The sequence below is a fragment of the Streptopelia decaocto genome (genome assembly GCF_964273445.1).
Source record: "Streptopelia decaocto genome assembly, chromosome: 17".
Taxonomy (NCBI): Eukaryota; Metazoa; Chordata; class Aves; order Columbiformes; family Columbidae; genus Streptopelia; species Streptopelia decaocto.
The window spans coordinates 10,086,715-10,112,585 of NC_138672.1; the positions used below are offsets into that span (position 1 = coordinate 10,086,715).

General features: G+C 53.8%; 1 protein-coding gene across 1 annotated transcript in view; it reads right to left on the reverse strand.

The window, feature by feature from the left end:
- Positions 1–23,204, reverse strand: part of KCNT1 (potassium sodium-activated channel subfamily T member 1) — a gene marked incomplete at its 5' end in the record, with an annotated part of 34,396 nt that extends 11,192 nt beyond the window's left edge. Inside the window, 18 exons of the mRNA XM_082067644.1 lie at positions 383–621; positions 777–926; positions 1,302–1,410; positions 1,497–1,605; positions 1,939–2,002; positions 2,211–2,347; positions 3,180–3,344; positions 3,440–3,620; positions 4,344–4,438; positions 4,894–4,977; positions 5,336–5,410; positions 6,209–6,268; positions 6,772–6,820; positions 7,148–7,204; positions 8,299–8,398; positions 9,500–9,579; positions 15,527–15,568; positions 23,056–23,204. Coding sequence (XP_081923770.1) covers positions 383–621; positions 777–926; positions 1,302–1,410; positions 1,497–1,605; positions 1,939–2,002; positions 2,211–2,347; positions 3,180–3,344; positions 3,440–3,620; positions 4,344–4,438; positions 4,894–4,977; positions 5,336–5,410; positions 6,209–6,268; positions 6,772–6,820; positions 7,148–7,204; positions 8,299–8,398; positions 9,500–9,579; positions 15,527–15,568; positions 23,056–23,204 — 1,945 coding nt within the window. The remainder of the gene's footprint in view (positions 1–382; positions 622–776; positions 927–1,301; positions 1,411–1,496; positions 1,606–1,938; positions 2,003–2,210; positions 2,348–3,179; positions 3,345–3,439; positions 3,621–4,343; positions 4,439–4,893; positions 4,978–5,335; positions 5,411–6,208; positions 6,269–6,771; positions 6,821–7,147; positions 7,205–8,298; positions 8,399–9,499; positions 9,580–15,526; positions 15,569–23,055) is intronic.
- Positions 23,205–25,871: the final 2,667 nt, after the last annotated feature.

Sequence of the window (25,871 nt, forward strand, 5' to 3'; positions counted from 1 at the left end):
TCGTTGGGTTGTGAATCATAAACATGATTTAGGGTGCAGCCAATGGCATTTATTCTTCCAGCCAGGGCTTGAGGGATTTATGCAAATACTGTTGAAGCTAATGGACCTCACTAGCTTTAATAATGACATTTGTGCTTGCTGAGAGCACCCAGGGTGCAAGGAGCAGTGTGTATTTACTGGTGAGGTGACCAGGACAGGGCTTGGAAAGGGATTTTCAGTGGCTTCAGCAAAACGCAGGTGGGGGACATGGCAAGGAGTTTGCAAAATAAAACCAAACCGAGGAAAGGAAACAAAACCAAACCTGTGGAAGGAGATGGAGCAGTGTGTGCAGGATCCTGCCCCCGCCCTGGGGTCCCCCTGCCTGCCGAGCCCCCCGACTCACCCATGCTGGCAATGATGCTGTGCACTGGCAGGCGGGATGGCCCATCGTAGGTGCCTCTCCCCGCAAAGCCTTTCTTCTTCTGCTTCTCCTCCTGCTTGAAGATGAAAGCAGAGTTCTCCTCCTTGGTGATGTTGATGTAGAAGCAGGTGTCGGACGCTGCCATGATGTGCCGCGGGCCGGGGTTCAGCAGGATGCTCTTGTTCTCCTCCCTCCGGATGCCGATCAGGCAGACGCCATACCTGCGCGGGGAGCACAACGTGGGCACTCACAGCTGGAGAACAGCCCCTCTGGGGCTTTGTCCCAGCACAAAGGACCTGGCAGCACCCTCCAGCCCCAGGGACACGCACTGGCAGATGTGTCCTGCCCACCCCTGCCCGTCAGCCCCTGTCCTCACTTCTTGTGCGCGTGGAAGGCGGCGTAGGTGAAGCTCTTCCCCTCGTACTCCATGAAGAACTTGCTGTCCCCCATGCGGATGTGATAGACCTCATTGCCCGAGCAGCGCCCGTACATCCGCTGCCACTGCTCCGGCGACTCCTGGCCCTCCCTGCAACAACAGCAACACCATGTTGGGATGGACCCCCAGTGCTAAGATGGACCCCCCCCCAACCATTGGGATAATGCCACTAAAAATAAGGTATTTTTACTTCTAGTTTCTGGAAAGGTGGTGTTGGCCAGTCCATCTGCACTGGTGTGTTCGTCTACAACATTGGCTTTTGCTCCTGACCGAGCTGGGGGTCCCAGGTCCTGATGTGCTCCCCCAGACCCACCCGAGCCCCCTGGGCTCAGAGCCCCCAGTTCTGCCATCCCTCCACACTCAGGCTGGGACAGGCAGGGACAGTCAGGGACAGGGACAGGCAGGGACAGGGACAGGCAGGGACAGGGACAGGCAGGGACAGGGCCAGGGCCGGGCAGCACTCACTGGCCGCGGGAGGTGTGCACCAGCAGCGTGATGAGGGTGGAGGTGGCGGGGCAGACGCAGTTCAGGGCAAGCATGGCGTATTTGCACTCCTCTTCGCAGACAACGTGATCTGAAGGGCAGAGGGGACTGTCACGGTGGGGACGGGGACAGATGGGCTCCTTGTTGGGAAATGCCGCACAGCCCCCTCCAACTCACCGGCAAACTTGACATGAAACTTGTTCTCAGGCTTTAAAATCTGAACGTAGAGAGGACAGTTGGGAGCAAAATCTTTCACGGCCCAGGCTCTCAGGATGGTCTGGTGGTCCTGGCCAAGGAGAAGAGCAAGAGCTGCATGTCTGATGCTTTATTCTCCCCAGTGCTTTGACGCTTGGGATGAACTGCAAAGTGCCCGGCCACTGTGGAGACGTATGGCAAGGAGTCCTCCAACACCCACTACTAAGGAGAGATAACGGGCTCCCCCACTCCCTAAAACCCCTATGTGGGTGTCCAGGGACAGAGCTCAGCATGCAAACCCCACCCAAATGCCTCCCGGTGCCCTCCCATGCCGTGCAGAGGTGATGCGCAGTGATCACCCTGGTCCCTTCCAGCCTGACACAGGACTAATTTCCACCCATGCCATCCCCCAGGCCTGGCTTACCGCCGCGGTGCGGTCCACCTCATTTCGGCTGCTGAGAATGAAGCAAGCTTCTCCATTGTCCATCCTGCAAACAGAGAGCGGTGACCCCATTAATTCCATGGGCCAGCAAACCTGCTGAGCATCTACCTGTACCAGGATGCTGCCAGCCCCCTCCGAGACCCCCGCGAAGGGTCGCCCATCCCCATGCGTCTGGGCTGACATTACTGAGGACCCTCCTGCGCCGTGCGGCAGGACCGGCCTCGCCGCGATGTGCAGCGTGTCCCTCTGCTCACTTGGCTCTCATGAGGTCCTGGTCCTTCAGCGCCGAGCCCTGGAGGTAAATCACTCGCTGCGACCACAGAGGGATCTGCAGGACACGCCGCACCTGGATGTCCATCTCTGTTGGGCAAAGTATCACCACGTAGTAATCCTGCAAGAGAGGGGCTGGCGTGGGTCGGGGGGCTGGTGGTCCCGCTCATGCTGGCCACAGCGAACTGAGACACAGGGTTTTGCTGCCTGATCAAACAGCTCTTTTGGGGCTTTTGATATTTGCTCCTGGCGTGCAACACTCCATGCCCCTGCTACAGGGTCTTCCAAGGGTGTTGGAAAACACACCAGCATCTTCTCCACCCTGTTCTGCGCAATAAAACCAGTGCAGGTACATTGACTGTGGAGCGAGGAAAGAGCTGCTCACTCACAGCAAAGTGGAGCCTCTTACAGGATTTAAAGCATAAATGTATGGAGTCAAGGCTGGGTGACAGTAATGAAGTGTATGTGAGTGCTGGAATGAAACACATCTGTGATGCTCTCGTCTCAGGGAGATGGAAAGGCACAGACATTTGTGAGAAGATCGCTTATTATGTGGAGGCACTCCAGTTAGAGCTGGGTAAATCCCACCGAGGTTCAGCAATTACATGTTCTGTTTCTGTCTGAGAGTCTTCACTCAGTAAAGACATCCCCAAATCTAGAAAAGTCCCTCTGGTCCCTCTCCATGCGCTTACCCAGGGCTGCAACAGGCTTGTGGTTGGGTCAGGCACAGAGAGTCCCGCCACTGAGATGGCAAAGTGAGGTGACATCAGGGTACCACTTGTCACCTCTCCTTGGCCACTGGAGCACGTGATTTCCAGCGCTGGGCTGGACGGTTTTACCTTATTCTTTGCTACAGTCATATCTGGGCAGGACAGTCACCACCAGCAGCGACCCGGCTGTGCCCAGGAGGGACAAGTGTTGACCAAGCTCACGAGAACACGCCTCGTCCTCACCTGCAGGCGCGGGTGGGCGTAAAACTCGTTGAGGAAGTCCATGAGCAGATCGATCTTGAGGGAGCTGACACAAAGGACAACGTGTTTCTCCGTCTGGGCACGGTGACGGCTGTAATTCCCTCCTGACTTCTGCCGCTCCATCCACAGGTAGACGAGCTCCTCGAACTGCAAACGAAGGCAGAGAGCTGACGTCCCCCTCGGTGGGGCTGCCTGGCTGCAGGCTCTGCATCCCTCTCCATCCTCGGCCACGTGGGTCTCACCTGGAGCGGCAGCACGACCAGGGCGACACAAATCATTATCACGACGAGGAGCTGGGAAGGCCAGATCTTTGGTGTCACATCTCCGTAGCCCACGGTGGAAAAGGTGACGATGCAGAAATAGAAGGACTTGAAGAGGGAAAGCTTCTCACCTGCTCTTTCTAAATGCTGAATGCCACAGGTCCTGAGGGGAGAAAGCACATGTCACAGCGAACACTTCCCTGTCCGGGGGACAGGCAGTGCCCACAGCTCCTGCTGCACTCAGTGTGAACCCCAGAAGGTGACTTACACCCACACCCATTTGTCTGTAACACACTGTCAGCATCAGCAGTGGGTTTGTGTCACCAACAGAAGTGATTCAGTTAAGGATGCTTACAGAGGAGGGTGTCAGTTTGATGTGGTTGCTCACCAAAGCAGCTTGGGGAAGTCTAGGGCCTGGGTCATGATAAGACCGTGCCATGGACAGCTTGTTTCAAAGTCATCTTGCTAAACACAAGTGTCACCTGAGTTGTTCTGGACCCGAATTGTAGCCCTGATGCATCCGCCAAGAAATCTGGGAGCACTGATGAGCTCCCAAATTGCATTAGTCACTCACATTAAAGGATCGTCTTTATTGCCAAAGACTCATGGGCCTAAAAGTTTCATTTCCTCTCCGTTCAGCAACTTAGCTGGTATCATATTCTTCAAGCCCAGACCAAGGGAGCCAGAGGAAAATTCAAGAAGCCTAATTTGAAGCTAAGTACCCAGCGGTGAGAACTGACTCCTTCATAAAGCAATGCCCTTGTTGTTGGCAATATGCAGAGTAAAGGCTCAGTCAATTAGCAGGAGACCCAGCGGCTTATTACTCAAATGAGCTCAGCTACCTGGGTGAAGAAGGTGGTTTAGTGAAACGAAGAGCAACACTCACCCCGTGAAAAGGAGACACAGGAGGGTGCAGATCAGAATGAGCACCTGGTTGAACATCGCAGACTGGGTCCTCTGTATGGCTCGGTGCAGGTCGTTCTGGGAAGAGAGGAGAGGAGAGGAGAGGACTCAGCACAAACAGACTCCCCTCCACAAACCAGCTGCTGTTCTGCTGGCTCCAGCAATGCCCTCTCAGATGGAGGTCAGGCCAGAATTTGGCCCTGGAAAAGGGCCGTGCATTGCTGTAAGCAGGTCTGGGCTCTGCTGCTGGGAAAGACAGCCTGAGTGGGCATGTGGGAACGGCTGGAATACCTCGTCCTGCTGAAATCCTGCATCCTGGGGACAGCTGGAGTCTGTCCCCTTCCATATGCAGTCAACACGGCACCGAAGGGCTCATTCTCCGGCCCCAGCATCCCCAGCTGGCAGAGCCTCACCTCCCACCCAGCCCAGCACCAAAACCCTGCCCGGGAGCCGGCGGCAGGGAAGGGCCCCCCCGGCATCCCCAGGGCACAGGGACCCGGGGGGAGCGGGCTGGGACGTGTCCGGTCACTCACAATCATGTTCTCCAGCGCGTACTTGGCGAGCCAGCAGTTGAGAAACACAGGGATGAACAAGTTCCGCAAAGGAGGCCAGAATATCTACAAAAGCAAGAGTTACTCATAGAAAAAGCCATGTTCTCTGTCAGAAAAAGCTACAAACAGCCAATGTGAGCCTTGTCGAGAAGGGTCCATCTCCAGACTAAGCACCGGCCTCTGCAGACGCTGCCACCAAACGCTGCCCCGATTCCCCAGCTGCAGCGGAGCAGCTGAAATGGGAGGATGGTTTTTGGGACAACGCTCCAGAGAAAGTCATTATATTGAAAAATATTGAAGCGAGTATTTTCTGCCAGCTTTAAGTATTACTTGGCCAGATATCTATTTTTCTTTATTTCACCACCAAAACTACAGTACTTACTCAACTTAAAGCCGCTAGAAAATGCCAGTGGGAAACACTCACTGTGATAATAAATGGCACTGTGTTGATCATCTCAAGGATGAACGAAATGCGAAAAATCTGTTCCCAGATGTTCCCCTGAGGAATTAAAAACAATAATTAAATAAGCTTAAAAAGCTGCCAAATGATAATTAAAAAGCTCCCACTCTGCCACAGACCCTGCTGGACGGGGGAATCACGCCAGAGCAGCCAGAAAGATGCTCTGGTTTGCCTGCGGGAGATGCGGTGTTGGTGGCAGAAATGCTGTAACACATTCCCTAACTATTCTGTCCTTCCTGCAGCCACAACGTCCCTCTGTCCATCACTGCTGCTGCCCAAACCCAGGGGACAACAACGCTTCATGTGAGGACGGAGAATGAGAGTGGTCGATACAGATCGCTGGCACTGAAACCAGGCGGGTGACACAGAGTCTGAGCGTCTTCTGCCAACTGTCCCAGGGGTCTTGAGAAGATGCCATTTGTCAAGGTCACTTTTCTTGGCCATTTTAAGCGGCTTTGGTCCAAAGAAGCCAGCCTGTGCCTGCCCCAACCCGGCTTGGAGCAGCGCCCGCCACCTCCGGAGCAGCAGATCTCGGCACACACAGGGGTCAGGTTGCCGAGCTCAGCCTTAGGAACTCGGTGTGCATCAATCTGGCCCCCAAAAAAGCTGGGAGCTTTTGTAAAACAGGTCTGAATCTAAAGGCAGGCAGAAAAAGAAGATGCCCCACCTCTGCCAAACACTTATGCAGCAGCCCGAGGGGGAATGAGAAAGGAAAACAGCCACAGCCGAGACAAACGTCCTCTCAGGATGCTTCAGACAGCTCAAAGACACAGAAATTAATTCATGCCGGGGGGTCAGACCCAGCCTGCACATCACTGTCCACCCCCGGGCGCTCACCTTGTAGCTGAGATAGATGAGCAGCATGGTCTCCAGAAAGCTGATCAGAGCGATGCTGACCTGCAGGGACAGACAAACAGACAGACAGCAGCTGCCGAGGGCTCGCTCAATGCATCTCCTGTTGATCAGAGCCCTCCGTGCCCTGTGCCAGGAGATATCTCAGACGACAGCCTGCCTGTTCGCTCTCCCTGCACCCGTTTGGGTCCAAAATGTGAGCATCTGCCACACACCAGCCGTGCTGGCAGCCCCGGGCAGAAGCCAACAGGCACTAAACCCTCCTGCGAGTGATTCCCAAGAGCTTTGTGGCTTGAGACCAGCCCGTTCCCAGTACCACTGCATCCCGCCGGGGAGGAGCTGAGCCTCAGCATTTCATCTTCCTACAGCTTGTCCTCTCCTATCAGCACCAGGATCCTCACCCAGGGCGTGTGGCTGCTCCCAGCAGAAGCCCCAGCTCATTTTCTGCTCACCCAAGGGAACCCGTCGCCCCAGCTGTTGGGGACACACTGGTGGCAGAGCTCAAAGCCCAGCTCCTGCATCACCGTGCCCGAGGGCTGGGCGCTCACCTGCACGGCCCACAGCGGCGTTTTTCTGTCCACCCAGAAGATGTGTGACCTGCAAGGAAAATTCAAAACAGATCCCAGCTGTAGCCTAACTAGCAATGCCTTTACCCCCACCGAATGCAAATCTGAGGCCATCACTGATGTGGGATCCAGCACAGGACTGGTACCGGTGTTCCCCACCAGACAGTTTGTTCAAGCAGCCTCTGCACTGAGGATGAGCCATTCCCAAGGGTCACTTGTCAACTGATTTGGTCCTGGGAGGGTCCCTCCAGCAGCCCCATGACCAAGAAGTGGCCACAGGGAGCTGCCACCACCAGCCACGTCCATCACTGCGTCACCGCAGAGCCAGACCCCGACACAGGAGCAACTCTCAACTCACCAGTTTATCTTTGTGGACTGGTTGAACACTGTGTAATTCTGCTTTTCGCATTCCCAGCTGGGAAAAGAGAAAGATAAAGCAGGGAAAAGCAGTCAGCAAGGGGAGGAAGGAAAAGTGGTGCTGGTGTGGACTCCCCAGGTCACGGGGTGCCCTTGCTGCTCTGTCCTGATGCTGGGGGACACCCCTGGACAACACTCCCTGGGTCCAAACACACACAGGTCCCTGTAGCCAGGGCTTTCCCCAGGAGCCTGTCTCACCCATGCAGTATTGAACACCGTGTTGCTGGAGAATAAGACTTGTCAGGTACTCCAGAGATGCTGCGAAACGCTGGTACCCACCAGGGACGGGGCTCCCTGTGCACGGGGCTGCAGCTGGGAATTACCCGGCTACAATGAGCAAAAGCTGCTGAGCTTTGGCTTCCAGGACACGGCTGTCCAAGCAGCACCAATCTCTCCCCGTCCCGCTCCCAGGGATGCATTCCCGCTGGCCAGCCGTGACTTTGCTCCACACCGTTGGGAACATGGACTGTTCCCAGGATCTGCGACCATGTCACACTTAATTCTAACAGATTTTAAACCACTTTTGGACAATGCAGATGTACTTGGTAGTCTGCAAGCTTTACAAAGAGAAAATCAAATTACTAATTCTCTTAGCTCCTGAAAAAAAAACACACTGTGTATGAGCTAAACAAAGCAAGGACATATTAAAAATAGGCTTATACTGAAGCCCAGAGCAAAGCTGAGGTATGTAATCATCTGTCACCTCGGGGAGCTAAATGGCAAAACATATTTCCTTCCCAAACGCTTAAATGGTGTTTAGCATAAGTGGTTTCAAGGGCGTCAGCATTCAGAAAACACTTGCATGGTGATGCCCGTAACCATGAGCTGCCGCCCGTGTCCGAAGGCCACGCCGCAGCCCTGGCCATGAGAGCGGGGCAGCGTTTGGATATGAATGCGACGCTGAATTTTTCCACCACCTTTCCCCCGTGCAGGGCCAGCGGATGCTCACACGCCTGTCCAGGGGTTGAGCAGGGAGCAAAGCCCAGCAGGACTGGTGAGTTTGGCTGAATTCTGTGACTCTATGATTCTGTGATTAAATGAGCGACTCCAAGAGCTGCCCCTCGCCGGGGGCGCGGGGAGCGCGGCACTCACCAGCCGATGCCCTCCTCGGGGCTGTCCAGCAGCACACGGACGATGTACAGGAGGCAGGTGAGCAGCTTCAGCGAGAAGTTGAAGAGACGGATCCTCAGGCCTGTGGCAGAGGGGAGCACAGCATGAGGCACTCCCTGCATCCCCTGAACCCCAGTACCCCCTGAGCCCCGGTACCCTGCACCTCCAGCACCACCTCTTGTGTTCCCCACAAGCTTCTAGGGCCCCGTGCACCGCAGGACCCCGTTGAGCCTCAGGGAAGCTGCGGGAGCCCCAGGGCAGGACACAAACGCTGCTCACGCTTTGCCTGGGGCTCTGCATGTCCTACCCTGTGTCAGATATAGGCTAATACAGAAATAAATAACGATGAGTCAGCTCCTTGCTGGCCCCGACAGATGTGAGAGACAAAGGAGGGAGCTGCTGGGCTGTATCCCCCTCATTAGCAGCATCCGCTCAAAAGCATCACCCAGGCCAGGGCCCTGCTCACTGTGCCGCAAACAGCTTGCAGGAGGAGGGATGGCGAGCAAAAGCTGCTGTTTTATCCGCTTTCCCTCCCCAGCCAGTTCATCGGGTTATTACTCAAATTACAAGTGAGAAATTCATCATATTTTCATTAAAAACTTCCCCGTGGGAACCCTGTTGTGCTGCGCTCCAGCTTTTTAACAAGACGGCAGGATGCAAGGAGGAAAGGAAAATGTGAATTTATAAATTAGTGAGCAGGCTCCCTCCAGACAGCTAAGGACATCTCAGAGAAAGAAAATAAAAACACCATTAGTCAAGTGGAGGCTAATCCGGATGGCTGTAGCAGGTAGCTCACAGCCGCCCTGGATGTCCCCACAGCCGCTGACCTCCCTGCGGGCACAGGGATCATTACTGGCTCCATTTGGGGACATTTGCTCCCTGACCCGCTCCAGGCAGCTCCTGATGGCCACCCTGCTCCGGGCCAATTTGTCCCAGCGGGGTCTCATGCTGTGTTTTTCCCAAGCGAGCAGTGGTGTGGGCAGCATCCCCTCCTCCCTGCGCAACCACATCCTCCCAAACCAAGATGGCCCAAGACCCAACAGAAAGGCCAGGGGGCAGCAGCGGCACTGGGGACACGCAGGGGACAGCCACCAGCAGATGGCAATGGCTTCTCGTCCCGTGAGGACGGAGCCGGCGCTCAGCTCAGCAGGTTTGGTGTCCTCCTCGCCCTCCGAGCACTCACTTGATCGCTGGTTTTTGATGAAGAAGAGCTTCAGCCGCTCCTTGAAGGTGTTTTCATTCACGTAGAACTCGACCTGCACCCTGTGGGGGAAGCACCCAGAGGAGCCCATCAGTGGGGTGGGAGGCCAGACATGGAGCCCCCCAGGAGCCCCGTCCCCGCTGGGTGACCCCCCAGAGCAGCCCACAGCCGACCCCGGGCTCAGCCCTGGGCTCCCAGCTGCTCCCACTGTCCCAAATCCCGCTACCACCAGCCACGAGCACCAAGACATGGTTCACCAACAACTACCAAGGCAGCAGATATGACCCACTGAGTCAGGTCTGCTTTGGGTTAAGCATTTCGCTTTAATTCACATGCAACCAGCTGACAGCAGACTTGCAAACTTCTCCTTTCCCACACACATCACCATGTTCAAAGCCTCTCAGAACAGCGGTGGCCTTGGAGCAGTCGCCCCTGGTGATGTTTTATCTGCTCCGACCCACAGTGGCTGCAGCAGAGCTGGAGCCGGCGAGGGCGATGTCCCCGGTGTGCCCGTGCCCTGGCTCTGCCCAGGTGGGAGCAACGTTCAGCATCGAAGCTGTTCAAAAACAAATCTGATCTAAAAGGAGAAAAAAAACCCTCCCTTTGTTGCTAAGATACCACATTTGGCCATTCCAGAAAAACCCAGAAGCTGCCAACCAACTCCGAATGTCACTTGGCATTTGGAGCCGCTGGTGACTCGTGGCACGAGGACAAGGAGCCGCCTGCCGGGGCATTTCGCATAAACCAGCAGGTGGAACGGAAAACGGCCCGTCCACCACCGTGACCACCACGGGCTCTTCTTCATCCTCAGCTGCTCCAGGCTCCAGCACCGCCCCATCGCAGCCTCCTGCCCGGCCCCTCAGCATCACCTGGGCTGGAGGTTCCTCCCTGCGGTGTCCATGGGGTCTGGGATGGAGCACACCCGGATTAGGGGTGCGCGGGCAAAACCGGTCCCTGCTCAGCTCCTCTGCCACCGCCTCTCCTGTTGCTTTACAAACATACGCAGCCCTTTGCAAACTCACACCAGGCAGGGTTATAAATCACACTCCTGCCTGCTAAGTGCAGGCTAAAAAGGATTGTTTCTGATCAAGACAAAGTCCGTTCATCACCATTACAGCTGTTAATGGAGTTAAATGCAATGAATTAGCTACTTCTTCTATTTCACTGTATTCAACACGTCTCTTAAGTAAGTGCTACTATTATTACTGTCTTTTTAACTGCTTGGAAGAGGTCATCATGACCTCATTAATCAGACATATTACCAAGCCAAGGCACAGAACAAGGTGAGCAAATTCACAGTGAGAGTCATTAAACCAACTACCCCATTCTATTTAGCCTGTGCAGCCCCTGCGCACACGTGACGCCGGCTCCAGCCCAGCATGCCACCTGGCACACACCCCAAACCGTGATTTATTGCAAAGCAGCTGCTACTCACTCTGACAACAGAGGGATAAACAAATATTTACTGAGCGTTAATGCTGGGATGACCAGGCAGCAAACTGGGAAAGGGTTTTATGAGACCCCCAGTGCTGTGGAGTCCCTTGTCCTTGTACCCATGGCAGTCACCAGTCCTGTTAAGACATTTAGCACTTGTGCTGGTCACAGTACCGAGGGGAAGGATGTCGGTACAACCAGCAGTGCCCAGCAAACCCAGCAGCGATGTGAGCGCGTTGCTCCTCACCAGGACAATTCATTGCATCAAGTGAGGAAAACTCCAACACACAAATGCACCAGCAGCGGCAGCAGTGGCGTTTCACCAAGGACAGAAGCTCACCCCAAATGTCCCCAGCTGGCGGCAGGGACAGGAGCTGAGCCTGCATCTCCCTGGGGATGCTGGGGGGAGCAGCCAGGCTGGGGGGCTGTGCACCGCACCCAGTGCATGTTTACCAGCCACACTCACCACCAAGAGAAAAGACCACAGAGGGGGTGGGTGACCAGGGACCCTGCCATGGGGACCAGGAGCAAGCACGGGGAGCACGACCGCACAGGGAGCGAGCGGGAGAATTAACGAGCGCTGGATGAGGAGCGAGCGGCCATAAACGCAGAGCTTCGTAAGCACAGCTTTCACATGTTAAAATTAATTGTTTCCAAAGCCAGACTTAGCAAATAATTTATCTGTATCAGGGCATAAATCAGCCAGTCACAACTGCTCACGACATTGCACACACAAGCTAATCGCTCTGTCTCATTAAAAATGCCCAGGAAATGCTGGGAACCGGCCATCAGCTCCGTCGTGAGCGCCAGGCACCCCATTCATCAGAGTCCCTGAGGACTAAATGCATCGAGGAGAGGGAGACTTCAGGGAGCACGATTCCTCTCCCAGACATTCGCCTCCATACCAAAGAAACAAACAGCGAGATAAATCTCTTGTCGTCAGACAGATGGTTCGCTGATCTATAGCATTGCAGCCCACCTCAAGACTATGAATATAAATGCTGACAGAAAAAATAATTGAATGATTAGAATATATCTAACTTTTTATGACAAAGTAGCCCCTGTGTTCATCCGTCATAACAGACGCAGATAGAAGAAACACTTGGGAACAAACTGAAGCGGATCCTGGGGGTGGGGGAAAGGGGGTGTTTGTCACTGCAAAGAGATGAAGAAATAAAAACATGGAGAAAGAACATGCTTCTGTGGGTGACCATTCCACTTCTGTCCGGGGGAGGAGGGAGAGCAGAGCAAGGGCTCGGTGTGACAGGGACCAGGACAGAGCCCGCTCTGCAGACACCAGAGCATCCCAGCACCGACTCACGGTGATGGCTTTTACCAGGCAGCAGCAACCATCAGAAAATATCACAGCTCCTACTCCATTTCCAGCTGAGAGAAGGAGATGATATCATCTAAAACATACTCTTTAATTTTGTTGTCAAGAAGTTAACTTCAAATAAAAATGAAGCTAAACTCTGACTGCATTAACCACCCCAAAACACACCCTGACCGGCTCTGCCTTCACAGCAGCACAGCCAAGCTGCTCCATTCAAACCACCCCCTCCCTCCTGCAATGGTCCTGCATCCCTCCTGCCATCCGAGAATCCCTCTTGCCATCCGAGCATCCCTCTTGTCATGGTCCTGCATCCCTCCTGTCATGGTCCTGCATCCCTCCTGCCATCCGAGCATCCCTCTTGTCATGGTCCTGCATCCCTCCTGCCGTCGTCCTGCATCCCTCTGGCCAGGCAGTGTGGCGCCGGCCCAGCGCAGGCAGCACAGAGGGTGCAGGCAGGGGCAGGCTCTGCGGGCAGGGAGCAGGCAGGGGCAGGCTCTGCGGGCAGGGAGCAGGCAGGGGCAGGCTCTGCGGGCAGGGAGCAGGCAGGGGCAGGCTCTGTGGGCAGGGAGCAGGCAGGGGCAGGCTCTGCGGGCAGGGAGCAGGCAGCACGCCGCTCCCCCCAGCTGAACCTCCCGGGGCCGCAGAGATATTCATCACAGAACAAGTTTAGTTACAAGCCCTCTGCTTGCAAGTGTAATTACCGCTATTATGCACTTCATAATGCCTGAGCAATTTCCTTTTCTTTGCTCCGTTATTTATTGTTCTTTATTAATCTAAGATTAGAGGCAGTTTGTTCTAAGACGATGAACTCCCGAAAAAGACACAATAGTTCATTCGGAAAAGTGCAGGATGCAAAACCAGGATGAGCACAGCTTGGTTCACAAGCATTAAAATAGACTCCGAGGAGCACGCTGCATGCTTGTACCCCCCCACCCCCAGAGGGCTGGGGATAAACACGCTCCCTTACAGACAAAAAAACATGAAAAATAACAACCCATGCACAGCCCCATGCCAGGGCAAACCCACAGGGGCAGCGCAGGCAGGGACGGGGGGACAGAGACGTACCCCAAAGCTCTGCGTCCCCGGGAGACTGACATGGGCAGTCAGGTGCAGGCAGGTCCCCTCTGGTCCCCACAGCATGTGACAGCGTCTGGGCATGGCCTGAAAACTGAGACGGCTCCAAAATCCACTGGCCAGCCAAGGGAATGAGCTGCCACTTCCTGCCCAAAGCCTCGCGCTACCCCGCTGCTTTCCAAAGGTCTTAAGCACACAGGATGCTTTTGCTCTATTTCATAATAGAGACCTCTCTAATAGAGACTTCTCACCATGAGAAGTGTATCTTCAAAGCTTAGCAGAGGCCAAAGCCCTCCCCAAATAAACCACTGAACAGCCAGCTCCAGGCTCTGATACCGGTTGATGGCAACTGCACCAACTGCCCGGGCACAGCTCCAGCTGCTGCCAGCCCTCCGGTTGCCTTTGGGGATGCTCTTTCCCTTTTTCCACCGTTCTTTTCATGGTAACAGGTACAGAAGCTACGTCGAGGTGGATGACACCAAGCGAGCTTTGTGTCCTGACCCCACCGGTGTGACACATCCATTTGTCACCCGCCATCTATCCCAGGTGAGCAGGAGACAGGGAGCAGCTACAGCCCTTCCCACCAGAGCTCCCGGCTGGCAGAGCTGCTCCCAGCACGGGGTTTGGAGACGGAAAGGGAGAATAGCTGCACGGCTGTGTGTGTAGAGGAAAGCTGGGCGTCTGCCAAAGCAAGAAACAGGGAACAGGCTGCCCCCACGCTCAATAAGCGGTAATTGAACAATTACTCAAAGGAGGAGGGTTGCGGGTTTCACCCAGGCTGCACCAGCTCAGCGCTGGTGAGCGTGCGAAGAAAACAGCTTCAAAACCACACAGGGACTCACAGCTTGGGGGGGACACGTCCTGCTGTCCCCTCATCCCTGCTGTCCCCTGCGTCCCCCCGTGCACACCAGTTTGCTGGGCTGCTGGGGCTCCGGGCAGAGCACCCACCGAGGCACATCGCAAACAACCACGAGCAAAACTGAGTCCCACGCCAACAGACACGCTGTGCTGGGCACCAGGATGCTGTGGCACACGCTGCGCCAGGACCAGCTCAAAGACTTCCCTCAAGATTTCATGCATTTACTTTTGTAATAAAAGGGAAAAAAAAACCCCACGTCCTGTTTTGTTATGGAGTGTGATTTTTGCCCAAGGAAAAGGAGCAATATTGCCAATCTCTCTGCAGCATATTAAACACAGCTGGATGCAGGTAACATCATCCTGGCTCCAGCAGTAACACTCCAGTTTTATTTTGGGGGGATGAAAAGCGAGCTCCAAGCAACCACTTCTGGAAAAACTGCCCAAGATTGATGTTGGCGTCAGAGGCCAGTCCTGTTGGGTTTGGGTTGGTTTGTTTGTTTTTTATTAGGGAGGACACTGCAATGGAAATGGGGTTTTTTATCAATTCCCTGTTCCCCGAAGGCAGCTACAGTCCTTCTCCGACTGTATTCAGCAGTTGTGGAGCCTGTTCTCAGGCTCCAAGGCACTGCGGGCAGCGGGGATGCAGCCAGGGGTTGCAGAGCTCTCCATGCAAGTGCCCTCAGTACCACGGAGCAAGGGGCAGCAGGTCCCGAAAACAAAACCCAGAAAGAGAAGCAGCACCAGAATAACGCAGTGTGCTTTCTTTCAATTATTTGTTTTGCAGTATTGGAGATTGACACTCATGAGTCTGCTCCTATAATTGCTTCTGCTGATGAATCTGGATTGTTTAATTAGAGTCTACGCATGGAGCTCATCACTAATGGGTAATCACCAATTTGCTGCCGAGGATGTCACTTCTTCCCCAAGAAACATGTCTATCCCTGAGCCCAGACAGTCCTCCCCATGGTGGGAACCAGCGCTCTCAGATGGGTTTGCTGGTCCCGTGCGCAACCCCTTGGTGCCAAGAGTGGGAAAGGACCAACCTCATGCTTATCTTAAAAGCAGAACAATCTATCGCTAATTTAAGGGCAAGGCTGAGCACTGCTCGTGCAGCAGGGACTGCACAAATCCTTGGCTCACAAGACACCACACACACACGCACCGCACAAGCACCCCAAATTCCGAGGGGGGTTTTTGCTTTCTAGAGAACACAGTTGGCTTTTCCCCAAGGGAAGTGACAGTCCCTGGGGCTGGCGATGCCACAGCCACCCCCGTCCCCTCCCCGTCGGGAAACGCGTGCGGTGACTTACTGCGAGAAGGAGGAATCCACGCTGAAGTCCTCGGCGTGGGGCCTGCGGAGCGAGAGCATCACAGGCGGTGAGGGGGACGCGGAGCTGCTGGGCAGGACCACGGCCACCGCCAGAGCCGTGACATGGGGACACCAAAGCCGGAGGGACAAACGGCCGCCCAAGCGCTCACCGAGGGTTGCACCACGCCTGGGGTGTGTCCCCACAGTGGGGACGCTGGGGACCCGGCGATGCTCTGTTGGTTTTGCCCATGTACAGCTCCTTTAAGGACTCAGCTCCATGGATAAAACCAATTTTTTTGCCTTTTTTTTATAATGTCTCACAAACTGCATCCCTGCTCTCAAATCAGTGTCCCACTTTCTGTGGAGAAATTGCATTTTGAAAGGTGCTGGTTGGGGTGTTTTTAGGAACCTAACATTTTTTCTCCTACAGACACCTTCATGGAGCCGATTTTACACGCAGGTGATGAGCAGAGAATGGAAAACAAAACAAAATAACAGAAGAGAAGGGAATGATGAGGGTAACATGGGGGTCATGGCAGGGGGGACAGAAGGACACAGAGGGATCTGGGAGCAGGTGGGGGCGCAGCGACCGGCCCCGCCAGCAGCCCCCGCAGTGCCCGTGTTCGTGTACTGTACATCCCACAGACAGACAGCAGCGCAGCACCGGGGGACAAAGCAATTACAGCTGCGAAGGAAAAATATTCCCTTTGCAAAAACAACACACTTTCCAAGACATATCCATCCCCACGATGGCCATGGGTCCCCGTCACCGCAGGCGTGAGCTGAGACGGAGCACCAGAGCCCTTCCCTACCCTCCTGCTTTTCCTTATCTAACATGAGTCTGGGCAATCAAGAATTATAACCAAATCAAAGGGGACACTTGCAGAACATAAAGGCTTTTATTTTATTTTGCTTTGTGCTTTATGAGTCCACAGCACTCCCGTATAGTTCAAACTAAATAAAACCAATAAATTCTCATTCCAATTAAAACGTGAGTCTGAAGGAAAGCTAATTCTTCCCTCAGCTAGAAGCCGCCCTGTGACATGATTTAGTTTCCTACACCCAGCCTGGCCCTGTTTGGGTTTGCACAGGAGCCTTTTATGCCTCTCAGAGATGTTTAAGGGAAAGAAACAGCAAATGATTTGGTTTTCTCCTAATATACTGCCAGCTGGCAACTGGGAAGACTGCACGAACTGGGGCTTATTTCAGCTGCAGCTCCCCAAGGCAGAACAACGTTCCTGAAAACCAAACAGCCTCGGCACATTTAATCACACACCGTGGGTCCCAGGGCACCAGGATGTGATTCCCAGGACACCTTCTCCAGCCAGGCAAGTGATGGACTCAGGAGGCAAATAAACACCTTGCTCACAAAAGGGCATCACAAACAGAGGGGACTCGGAAGCGACAGACAGACCGTGCACCTCCCCAGCTGCGGCTTGGCCGCTCTGTGCTGTGGTTAAAGTACATGGGATAAAATAGTAACAAAAAGGTGCTCTCGGCTTCCAAATGAATGAACTGCTTGAAACCTCGTCATCCCACCAGGCACCCGCATTCCCATAAACATGCTGAGGAAATACGGAAGATTTTATAAGAAAAACAAAAGTCACTCAAATTCTCAGCTGAAAAACGGCTGTTTCCCAGATCCCAAAGACTTTTTTAAAGTTTCAAATTGGAGAGGTTGGTTCTCTATGGAAAGGCCACATTTTCTGCAGGGAGAAGGAAGGACAGACAGACCCAAGGGATGTCCAGCACTGCCCCATGGCCGAGCCGGTTCTGCTCCTCCCAAATCTCTGCCGGGCACCAGGCGCAGCCCCGGGGGTGCGGAGCACCCTCCCTCTGCTGCCTGCACTAACTCCAGCCCAGCCTGGGTGGACTCTGCACTGTCACCTACATGACAATTAACTCAGTTTAACTGCCGGAGAGGATCAGCAGAACAGCGCGAACTCTTCTGTGCACAGTCTCACTGGAAAGGAAGGAAGGACTAGATTTAAGATTTGCAGAATTAAAGCCATTTAACTAAGTCAGAAAGGTTACACTGGCTTTTAATGTGTTTTAGATAATCTACCTTATATTAACTTTTGTTTAGTCTCATCCAGATCTGCCTCCCTGAGTATCCCTGTGCAGACAAACCTCAACTCATCTGATTCCTACCATGGAAATAACTATGACACCGGCAGCAAGCCTGACCTTTAATCCCCTCCGGAGCCCAGGGTCCAGGACAGGGAACCCACGTCCCCTTGTCCTGGCACTGCCAACCACCAAACTACGATGCCAACCACCAAACCACAATGCCAACCACCAAACTACGATGCAAACCACCAAACCACAATGCCAACCACCAAACCACAATGCCAACCACCAAACCACAATGCCAACCCCCCGCTGGCATCAGCAGCATCTCCCGGAGAGAGGGACAGGGCAGGGAAGGACACGAGAATGAAGAGGAGCAGAGGGGGAAGAAGCTTCACAGCTACGGAGACAGGTGTGTCACTGCATGTCAAGCTGCAGCCCCTTACAAGATGAAGGGTTCTATTAGAAGGTGAAGAGACAATGGTGTATGTATTATTAGAACAAAAGCCACTAATAAACCTTGCTTATGTACGAGAGAGAGCAGTCACCTGCCCACCCACGCTGCACAGCAGCTCCTCGGCGGAGCAGCCACCTTGTCACCTCATCCTGGTCCTCAGCCCTGGCTCCAGCACATCCCAGCAGCACCCCCAGCCCCATTTCCCCAAGGATTCGGGCTGCAGACCCAGTCTCCTTCACTCCAGATGGGAGAAGGCAGCCGACCCGAGCCCCTGCTCTGCTCTGCCAGGGCGCTGTGGGATCTGGGTGGCATTTAGCTCATCCCTATCATGCAGATAATTGGAGGCTAAACGCTTTCCCCATGTTTAAAGTGCTCGAAGGTGCTGGGATGGAGGAGAGAGCAGCAAGGCACGGCGGCAGCTCAGCCGAGCTCGCGCAGATCTGCTCCCTCCCAGCAAACCCCCCGCCAGCTCAACGCCTTCCCTGCTGCCTGCTGATTTTTTTCCGGGAGGTATTTTGGTAAACGAAGGGTATTAAAAATTCACTTCTGGTCCAGCAGTTCCTATTGCTTCCAAGTAAAAACCAAAAACCAAAAACCAAAAAAACCTGCCTTGACTAAAAGCCCCTGGAAGTTGCAAAGACACAAGTAATGACCTGCCAACACTGCACTCAGCTGCAGGCTGCTTAGTAACCACTTGCAAGGCTTGGAGATGTTTCAAGAGCCAGAGCGGAAAGCCAGCAGATATCGTGCCCTTTAGCCCCTGGTCTCAAAATGCCTCCAAGACAGGGGCAAGGTGGGGGGGTCAATATGAACGGAGCAAGGCTTCCCAGAGCAGCGTGCATCCTCTAAGACAAAAGATGCACCACGGTTCCCACCATACTGACAGTGAGAAACTCATCCCCAAAAATAGCCTGATGTGAGAAGGACAGATGGGAAGAGATGAAAAAAGAAAGCACGGAGGGGGAGAAGGAACAAGCAAGAAGAAGGGGAAGGGGAGAGGAAGATGCACGTGTCCTGCTCGCAAACTCGAGCCCACCCCCTCAGCTGCAGGACAGAGTGGGGACAGCCCAGGGACAACCCCTGGTCTGGAGAAAGCTCAGCAAACTGTGCAGCCAAAGTTTAGAGACAACCAAGGCACGATGCCAAAAGAGCCGCATTTCCCGCTGCAGCCGGAGGAGCCGATCTCAGCCCGATGCCCGGCAGCTCCCGGCACTGCCTGCAATCACCTCCCAGCAAGTTTGGCCTCTCTCAGAGGGGCGAGCTCTGCCAAGCCTGGGCCAGTGCTGGCCAATACAGCCCTGTGCATACTGAGGTTGCGCTAACGCACGTCTCGCTGCTTCTCCTAATGAGCTCAGTGGGTCCCTGCAGTCCCAGCAAGCACTGAGCCTTGCGGAGGAAGGATGAGCTTGGGTGGGTTGTGAGACTCCACACAGCCCCAACAGCCAGGCTGGCAGCTGGTACCCGCACGGAGGGGACGGCCGTGCCGGGCATCCTGCTCCCAGTGCCAGCAGGAAACCTCCGCTGGAGGAGGAACACGCTAATCCCCACACCCCCCTGGGAATGAGGGACCTGAAATAACCAGAGCAAAAGCCCAAGTGCGAGTTTCAAGTGTAGGCATCCTTAGGTGAGGCGCCTCATCCGCGTCTCAGCACCTATATAGGGCATGGAGATTTTTCAGCAGCGCTGGTGTCTCACCAGCAGCCGTGGGAGGATGCTCAGCACTCCCAAAACCCAGCCAGGTCCCTGCAGGCGCCCGCTGCAGCGCTGCCAGCTCGGGGGTTCACAGCACCCCATGCCGGGGGACAAAGGGCTCTGTTCGGTGTGACGGATGCCAGCTGCCAGGTCGCTGTGCCGCAGCCAGGATCCGGGATTCTTTCCTGCTCATGGGGATCGAGCAGCGCGCTTGCATATTGTCCTTGTAACAGAGTTCAGCACTGAGCACCCTGCCTGTTTTTGCAGTGGTCCTGCACCGAAAACACGCTCAGCACCAGCCAGCAATGCCCGCGGCTCCGTGGAACAGAAATGCCCAGGTTAAATGGCACGGAGCAGTGCCACCCCCCACACTTTCTCACCAAGTAGCCACCTTGTTGACTGTAACACGACTGAAGCAAAGTCCCATTTATTCCTGCCAAAAATATCTCGAACCGAGAGACGAGGAGGGGCTGCGGGAGGTGGGACTGTGCAGCAGGAAGGAGAGAAGTGGGGGAAGGAGCTAACTGCTGCCCTCGGCTACCCCAGGGGTGAGGTACAGCAGCCTCCTCTGCGATGCAGCCACTAAAAGGACAAGAGGGAACAGGCACAAGATGCAGCAATGGAAAAATTATTTGTCCTGGAAGTGAGCAAACCCTGAATCAGGCACCCAGAGAGGCTGGGGAATCTCCAGCCTAGGAGATGTTCAAAAATCAGCAGGACTGGCCCTAAGCCAACATTAAAGAAGAGGTTGGACCAAAGCCCTCCGGAGGTCCCCTCCAACCTCAGCTCTTCTGCAATGCTCTTATAATTTTCTACCCCAAACTTCAGCAGTTCAGCTCTCGGCTATGGGCAGCTCGGCAAAGGTGACTCAAAGAGGTGAGGATGGAAACACGGGGCAGAGAGCAGACACGGAGCATGTCCAAGTGCAAAATCTTACCTGGCTGTGGAGTGGTTTCTTTTCAGATGAACTCAAATCCTTCCCTCTTGTTTTGACCGAGAACCCCTAAAACCCTTGAGACAGTACAATGACTAAGAGACAGAGTAAGAGGTAAATAAAGCAAGTGAGAATAAACTTCAGTGGCTTCAGTTGCCTAGAGAATTCATTTGCATCCCTGATAACACCCTGTAACACAGCATCTTCTTCCATCACCACCTGGTAATTTCACTCCCAGCTCCCAGTGACAATTGTTGCCGCTAACTTGATAATGCTGCTTGTGTCTGGCTTTGGAGGAGACGGAACATCTCGAATGTGCTATTCATCGCTGCCAAAGCAATCTTCCAGCTTTTGTTGCTTGCACACGCAGTGAAAGAGAAGTGCACAAATCTCAATCTTAATTGCCATCTCAGTTATCAAGAAGCAGCGCGGTGGGGAATTCAGACACTGCAAGGGGCAGCTGGCAGGCTCTGTGATGCTGGAGGAGCAGAAAAGTGTTGCCACCAACTTCTCCACCTCCCAGCAGCAATGCCTGAGGCACCATCTCTTCCTTACAACAAGAATGCATCAAAACACTTGAAAATCCAGTGAAACCCAGGGAATTGGGTTCTTTTATAAAGCACTAAGGCACCCTAGCGTGCTCTGCACACTTGGTTTTCTGGCAAGGGTCCACTAAAACACTGTAGCTGTGCGATTTCTGGAATTGCTGCCCCCTGCCCGCCCCAGATCCAACGGTGCCTTGCAGCACCCCTCCTTCGTGCCATGAGATCCCAAGAGATCCAAGAGGATCAGCCCTGCAGATGGGGGTTTTGTCCTGGGCAGGAACCCACCAAACCCCTGAGCCCAGGAGAGGAGAAGCCCCTCTCGGGTGTTTAACTACAGCTGATTAGCAGTGGTTGGGATGAGTTTGCAGAGTTCACCCCAATAGCTTCACCATTCGCCACATGCCTTCAGAGATGTAGGCACCCCCAGAACAGGTCAATCTTTGATGTCCCTCTGAAGCACTGGAAGCAAGACAGGAAAGCAGAGGGAAAGCAGTCAGATTGACACCGAGAGCAGACACAGATTGCTGCCAAACCATGCTGAGACCACACGAGCCTCAAGGACGGAGTTCCAACGAACCCCCACGCTGCCCGTCTGCAGCTTTCCACACGTGTGAGCCCTTCCTCACCCAGTCAGAACACAACAGCCCACAAAATCCAGGTGTCTGTTCCCCAGAGATGGAATCTGTGCCGTCCGGAGAGCTGACACCCCCCAGGACAGACCCCGACGTGCGCTCCCCGTTCCGCAGGTACGCCGGGACTCTGCTGCCCAGCCCTGGAGATGAAACCACGTGCCCGGCACAGATCGGCACCGGGGAAGGACCAAGATGATGCCCCTGCCTTCCTCCCACAACACACATCCCCCTCCTCGGCTTCCCCAGCGGGGACCACACCTGCTCGCCCTGGCCTGCTGCCATCCGCCCCAGCCCACCAGGGAGACACACCAAGGGACGGAAGCCACAGTGGTTAATTCCTTCCAACCTCAAGCCAAACAAGTAAAATTCACCGTGAGCAGAAGCTTTCCGGCACTGCTCATTTGCACTGGAAACCGGAGATAGGAACAGCACCAAATTCCAGCCTGGGAGATATACAGTACACAATCACAGGTGTGGCAATTCTTGCCAAGAAGGATGACAGCATGGATGGACTGAAAGGCTGAATACATGGGGGAAAAAATGAAACAGAAAATGGAATGAACGGAACAAGAACTGAATTACTGGCATCTGCATCCTCATCATAACTAGGGGACCTGGCTTCTTCCGAAACACTGTAATTCAAGACCAATGTGAAGCATTTTTATCTTCCTGAAAAACAGCCCATTTCTCTCAGTACGATCAGCTGTGTGCTTGCAGAAACAGGCTGCAGCATTTTCTATGGTAGGTTTTTTTTTTCCCCAGTTACAAATACATTATTCCTCAGATGGGAGATGGAGCATCTCTTCTCCCATGCAAACATGGTGCTTGTGCACAGTGCACACCGGGGCGTTACCGGGGTAAATCAGCTTCAGTCTCATTCTGCACAGATAAGGCACAATGCAAGTTCGCAGTGCTGTGTGTCAGCCCCACGGTCTCGGCACTGCCATCCAGACACGCTTTGGGCATATAGAAAAAAATAAGCACTTATAAAAAATTTAAAGGAACTGGCTTTCTCCTGCTCCAGCTCCCTATTTCATAACACAACTTTGGAGCTGGTGTGGCTCTTTAACATGGCTATCAGAAGGATTTGATCCCTCACCCCTCCAAGCCCGAGGGGGCACTAATCCTTCCCCTCTCATGGAGCAGATAAAAGGTGCTGCCCCCCCCGCAGCCCCACGCACCACTGCAGTCCTGCAATACCTCTGTCCGACATCGCTCCCCAGGGATCCCATCCTCCGAGCCGGTAGCAGGGGGCTCACCCCATGGACGTCTTCTGTCCTCGCCGGTGGGACGGTTTTCACGTGGGAATTGCTCTCCGAAGGGGAATTCCTCAGCTTGGCTCTCGCCATCCCGCCAGCTTGGGCTGCCTCTGTGCCTCCCTCCTCTTCCCCCCCTGAACTCTCCCGTACATCGCAATCCTCGCCGCATTCAGTTCGGAGCCGTCGGCACGTACCATCTCCCGCCGCCTTCTCTCTCCCCACTCACGGCGGCTCGGTGGAACAATCCTGCCCTGTACATTTATTTTGGTAGTGAGTGGAGTCAAGGCAAACTCTCTGGCCTTGCTGCTGCAAGGAATTTGGTGCAAAACAGCCGAGAAAACATCCCAATGCAGAAAGCTCTGACGTGGCTCTGTTTAGTAAATAGCCTTGGCTGCCTCCTTTAAAAAAGAAATGATTGCATTGCTCTTATCACCACAAGCAGGGCAGGGGCTGAGGGATTATTTTTTCCCCATCCCTGTTTTTCAGTAGCACTGTGAGGGGGAGGAAGCTATTTTATCTTATTCCTCTGTGCAGAGTGTGGACTGTGTGCCAGGGAACAGCCCCAGCGCGCTGGGCTCGCAGACACAACGCAGCAGAACAAGGTCCCTCCTAAGCGCACCGGCCGTGAACAGAGCAGAGAGGAACTCGCTGCCATGGGGGCTCGATCGCTGCCCACCCGGTGGGCTAAAACACCACCCGGAGAGGTGACATCCCAGGACAGCCCAGCTTTCCCTCTGCACGTGAGAACAAAAGTGGCTGCTCCTTGGACATGCTTAGCATCGATTTCTCAAGATGTCAAATAGAAATAGGAATTCGCTGCGGCCAGTAGGAGTTGAACCCATGAGTCCCCCAGTGCGCAGGTGGGGCTGGAAAGGAGGGATCACGCATCCTTCTCTGCTTGGGATGCCACCAGTCCAAAGCTGCTCCAGCTCATGCTTGATGGCAGCACTCAACACAGATCATCAGCACAGAGCACCAACACAGAGCATCATCAAGGGGACCACGAGGGTCCCATCCCACCGCACCCCAAGCCCACCCAATGAAGTGCCTCAATGCCACCTATCAGCACCACCCGTGACATACCAACATTACCCAATGACATGTCAACGCCACCCCATGGCACACCAGTGCTGCCCCACTGCACACTTTGAAGACTAAATTCCCTCACTGACGAACAGCATGACATCATGACATGAAAAGCCAAAGCAAATCATTAAACTCCACAACAGGATTTCTTTAAGGTGAACATTACGTACAAAGACTCAACACACGGACACCTGCAAGGGTCTTCCCAAAGCTGTGCGAGGGCTGGCTTTGAGGTACAGGCACAACCTGCCCTGAAATGGGAAATCTGGGATCCAAAGAACTTCACTTTCACAACACAAGGCTCACATTTCCCCCAGCCCAGCCGTGTGCCCTGCACACACCACACACCTCCAGACCCCCACAAGCTACCGGAGCACCCAGCACCACCATCCTGCACCAAACTCTGTGAAGAAACAGCCAGTTCTTTCCTTTCTCTCACCAGTAACTGTCAGACATGAGCTCTGCTCCATGCTCTTCCCAGAGATCGGCACCCAAAGGGGATTCACCCTGACACAAAGGCAGGGTCTGCAGCTGATCTGGGAGGAGAAACCAAGTCCCCATTTCCTGTTAACCAAACCTTTGTTTCCCTGCTCAGAGTATTATTTCTCAATGGAATTTCACTATGAGACATACTTTATTTCAGCATTTTGAAATGTAAAATGGATAAAAACCCACAGCCCATTCACTAATGTGCCAGCTTTCAGCACACATTTAATTTCTCCTTTTGCCTCAACATGATTCATTAGCTCAATACTGATTTCTAACAGACTCATTCCCTTCTGCTTCATGGTTTGCTTCAGCCTCATCTGCAACTTATTGCTCCATATCTGTTTACTTCAGGATGATGTTGTTCTCAAGTCCCAAATATATTAATAATTAGATTGGGCTGTGCCTGATGAATCCTCCTGGACAACCAGAGTCACTGGGACTGGGGCGATCAGTTCTCTCTTTTAGGGAGATAATTGCAAATTCTCCATTGTTTTCTATTCCTAATTCCAGAAGAACATTAACTTCAGAATTGAAGGTTTGATGTGAAAAGTGGCTTATGCTTAAATCATAATCTCAGCACTAATGCCATCAAGCAGCAGCGCTGAACAGAAGAGGTATTAGCGGAAGACCTGGGGAATTTTAACAGAAAATGGAAACTCTCCTGTCTTACTTGTGTTCATTCACGTGGTTCACCTACATATCTACAGCCCTGGCACCATCTCTCTTCCCAAACCACCTCCCAGACAGGGCTGGCACAGCAGTAACAGCAGCTGGAGGAGGAGGAGGAGGAGGAAGGCAGGAACTCCGAGCTGGCTGGGTCACCGAGCCACCAGCAACACTGGAAAATGCAGCAGGTGAAATGCACCAGCTGATACATCAGAACACTCATTCTCACTGGAAAACCGCACATTGCTAGAAAGAGTCACGGCTGTAAACGTAACCGCAGGCACAGCGCGGTGCGTCTGCTCTGCTGTGACACGTGGCCCGTGTGTCCGCCCATGGTACACGAGGGTAAACTACACATCAAACACCTTGTTTGTACAGCATGTTCTCCAAGGGAATCCAGGAATGAAAATTAAAAAATCAACAAAACACCACCTCGGTGATATCAAAGTCCACGTCAGAATTCCTCCAGTCCAGAAATATTTGCCCAGCCAACTGAATGCCAACCGTAAGCCAGGA